Source organism: Lycium ferocissimum, chromosome 4 (assembly GCF_029784015.1).
Source record: "Lycium ferocissimum isolate CSIRO_LF1 chromosome 4, AGI_CSIRO_Lferr_CH_V1, whole genome shotgun sequence".
Taxonomy (NCBI): Eukaryota; Viridiplantae; Streptophyta; class Magnoliopsida; order Solanales; family Solanaceae; genus Lycium; species Lycium ferocissimum.
In genome coordinates this window covers 16,489,901-16,492,262 of record NC_081345.1, presented here as the reverse complement: position 1 = coordinate 16,492,262, position 2,362 = coordinate 16,489,901, and the positions used below count along the sequence as shown (strand labels likewise).

Here is a 2,362-nt window from a genome sequence, read left to right as displayed (position 1 = left end):
GAAATAGTAGCAATACACGCCCAGAATAGCCTCATATTATAGATTAAGAACACAAAAACAAAGCAAAGAGGCTAAAATAAGTGGTAAAATCATCACTTATCAAAAAGGTCCATTCACAAAAGAAATAAAAATACAACTCAAGCTGAACTGGGTTGTAAGATTAGTTGCTGGAAGTCCTTGAAGGCCAATGAGATAGCTAAAGCTATGATAAGAGGGACACCTGCCCACGGGTATGCAGTTCTAGATGCTTACAGTTATATGCTTAGGACTGTAAATGAAGGAAGCAAGACATCGCTGAAAGTTGATGACAAAGGGAGGTTCAAATATTTCTTTGTATCTTATGGATCTTGGATTAGGGGATTTGTGCATATGAGAAATGTCTTGGCTATTGACGGGATATTCTTAAGGGGCCCGTACGAGGGAGTTCTGTTATATGCTGTGGCACAAGATACGAAAAATCATATTTTTCATGTTGCATTTTGTGTAGTAGATAAGGAGTGTGATGCTTCATATGAATACTTTTTTGAGCAATTGCTAGACATAATCCCCAATACTACAGAGTTGTGCATCATTTCTGATAGGCATCCAAGCATAGGAAAAATGGTATCAAAGATTTACTCTGAAGCACACCACGGATGTTACACGAGGAAACTTGCTGAAAATGCAAGAAAAGAATTTCATTGTGGAGATTTCCTTGGACATTTTTATCATGCAACTAAAGCATACCGGAGAGATATGTTCAATGACCATTTTGAAGAAATCAGATATATCAATGCAGAAGTCGCCGATTATCTTGAGAATATTAGCTTTCGTAAATGGAGTAGAGCATAATTCCCAAAGAAACAAGTAAACTATCTTACTGTTTCAAATTCAAATATTGCAGCAAGAATCGCAGTAGTTGTGGGACAATTAAAGTGATCTGTTCCAACAACTGCAATAGTTGTTAGGGGCTTGCAGTCGTTTGTATTCTAGATTCTTAATAATTTTTTGTTTTTATATTTTAGGTATGATATATTGACCTCAAACATTGCTGAGTCTGTTAACTCAATGTTTAATGAAGAAAGAGAATTCCCCATTACTGCTCTATTCGATGCTATAAGTAGGAGGTGGTCAGAAATATTCCATGAGAGGCAGATGACATACGTCAACTTAACAACTATCTTTGTCCCTTCAGCTGAAAAGAAAATAATGACTAACAAGAATCTGGGAAATAAGTTATTGCTCCATCGAATAGATGAAGACACATTCACCATCACCAGGGAAAGTGGGATCTTAGTGATAGATTTACGAAGAAAAACATGTTCGTGTCGAGAGTTTGACTTGGACAAATTACCTTGTTCACATGCTATGGCAGCGCTAGAAGTAAATTCGGAGATGAATATGGAAAGATGATTTATGAGTACTCTTCTTCGTATTATAAGGTAGAGTCATACGTACTTGCATATGCAGACCCAATCTTTCCAGTGCCGAAAGAATTTTGGAACCCTCCTCCGGAGATTTTACAGAGACGAATAACTCCACCTGAAAAGAAAATCAAACGGGAAAGGAAACGGATGTAGCGGATACACAGTTGTGGAAGAATTTTCAAAGAAGAAGTTTAATAAATGCTCCTTATACAGAAGATTTGGCCACAAAAAGACTTCATGCCCTACAAGACAGAGTGGAGATGTAGGAACAAGCCGTGGTTTAGTTTCATAATTTTATATTGTATTATTTACTATCCGTACTTGACGTTGCTATTATTAGTGATCTTGATTTAACAAACATTGTTGAAGTATATTTTTGAGCTTGTGTTAATCGAGACATTTGATAAATTATGTTGTGTTAATGAACTCATTCTATTAAAGTAGTCACTACCTGCTAATTGTTAGAGTTTTCTCAGCAACTTCAGTAGTTGTCCCACAACTACTGTTATAGTTGTCAAACAACTTCTACAGTTGTTGCACAACTACTGAAGTTGTTGGAATAATTATTTTAGATGTAAGCCAACAACTTCAGTAGTTATCGTACAACGATAGCCGTTGCTGGGACAACTACTGAAATTGTCGAACAACTGATGAGTTGGTGGAACAACTTCTATAGTTGTTGGCACAATTAAAGTAGTTGTTCGGCATAAACTACGAATTATTAAGGATAAACCAAGTGATTCAATGATAATCGAAGATCGATCGAGCCATTTTAGAAATTATTATGGATAAACCAAGTGAGTCAATGATAATTGAAGATCGACCGAGCCATTTTTGGAATTATTAAGGATAAACCAAGTGATTCAATGATAATTGAAGATCAATCGAGACATTTTAGGAATTATTAAGGATAAACCAAGTGATTCAATGATAATCGAAGATCGATTGAGCCATTC

The 2,362-nt window shown here is 35.9% G+C and overlaps 1 protein-coding gene across 1 annotated transcript; it reads left to right on the top strand.

The window, feature by feature from the left end:
• Window positions 1-204: 204 nt before the first annotated feature.
• On the top strand, window positions 205-1,392 carry LOC132053780 (uncharacterized). Its single transcript, XM_059445884.1, has 3 exons — window positions 205-811; window positions 884-914; window positions 1,005-1,392. The coding sequence occupies exons 1-3, from the start codon at window positions 205-207 to the stop codon at window positions 1,390-1,392; spliced, it is 1,026 nt and encodes a 341-aa protein (XP_059301867.1).
• The last annotated feature ends 970 nt before the right edge of the window (window positions 1,393-2,362 follow it).

Coding starts and splice junctions, on each gene's coding strand:
- LOC132053780 (XM_059445884.1), top strand. CDS start 205: ATGATAAGAGGGACACCTGCCCACGGGTATGCAGTTCTAGATGCTTAC. Junction 812..883: donor TCTTGAGAATATTAGCTTTC/GTAAATGGAGTA, acceptor CAAATATTGCAG/CAAGAATCGCAGTAGTTGTG. Junction 915..1,004: donor GTAGTTGTGGGACAATTAAA/GTGATCTGTTCC, acceptor TTTATATTTTAG/GTATGATATATTGACCTCAA.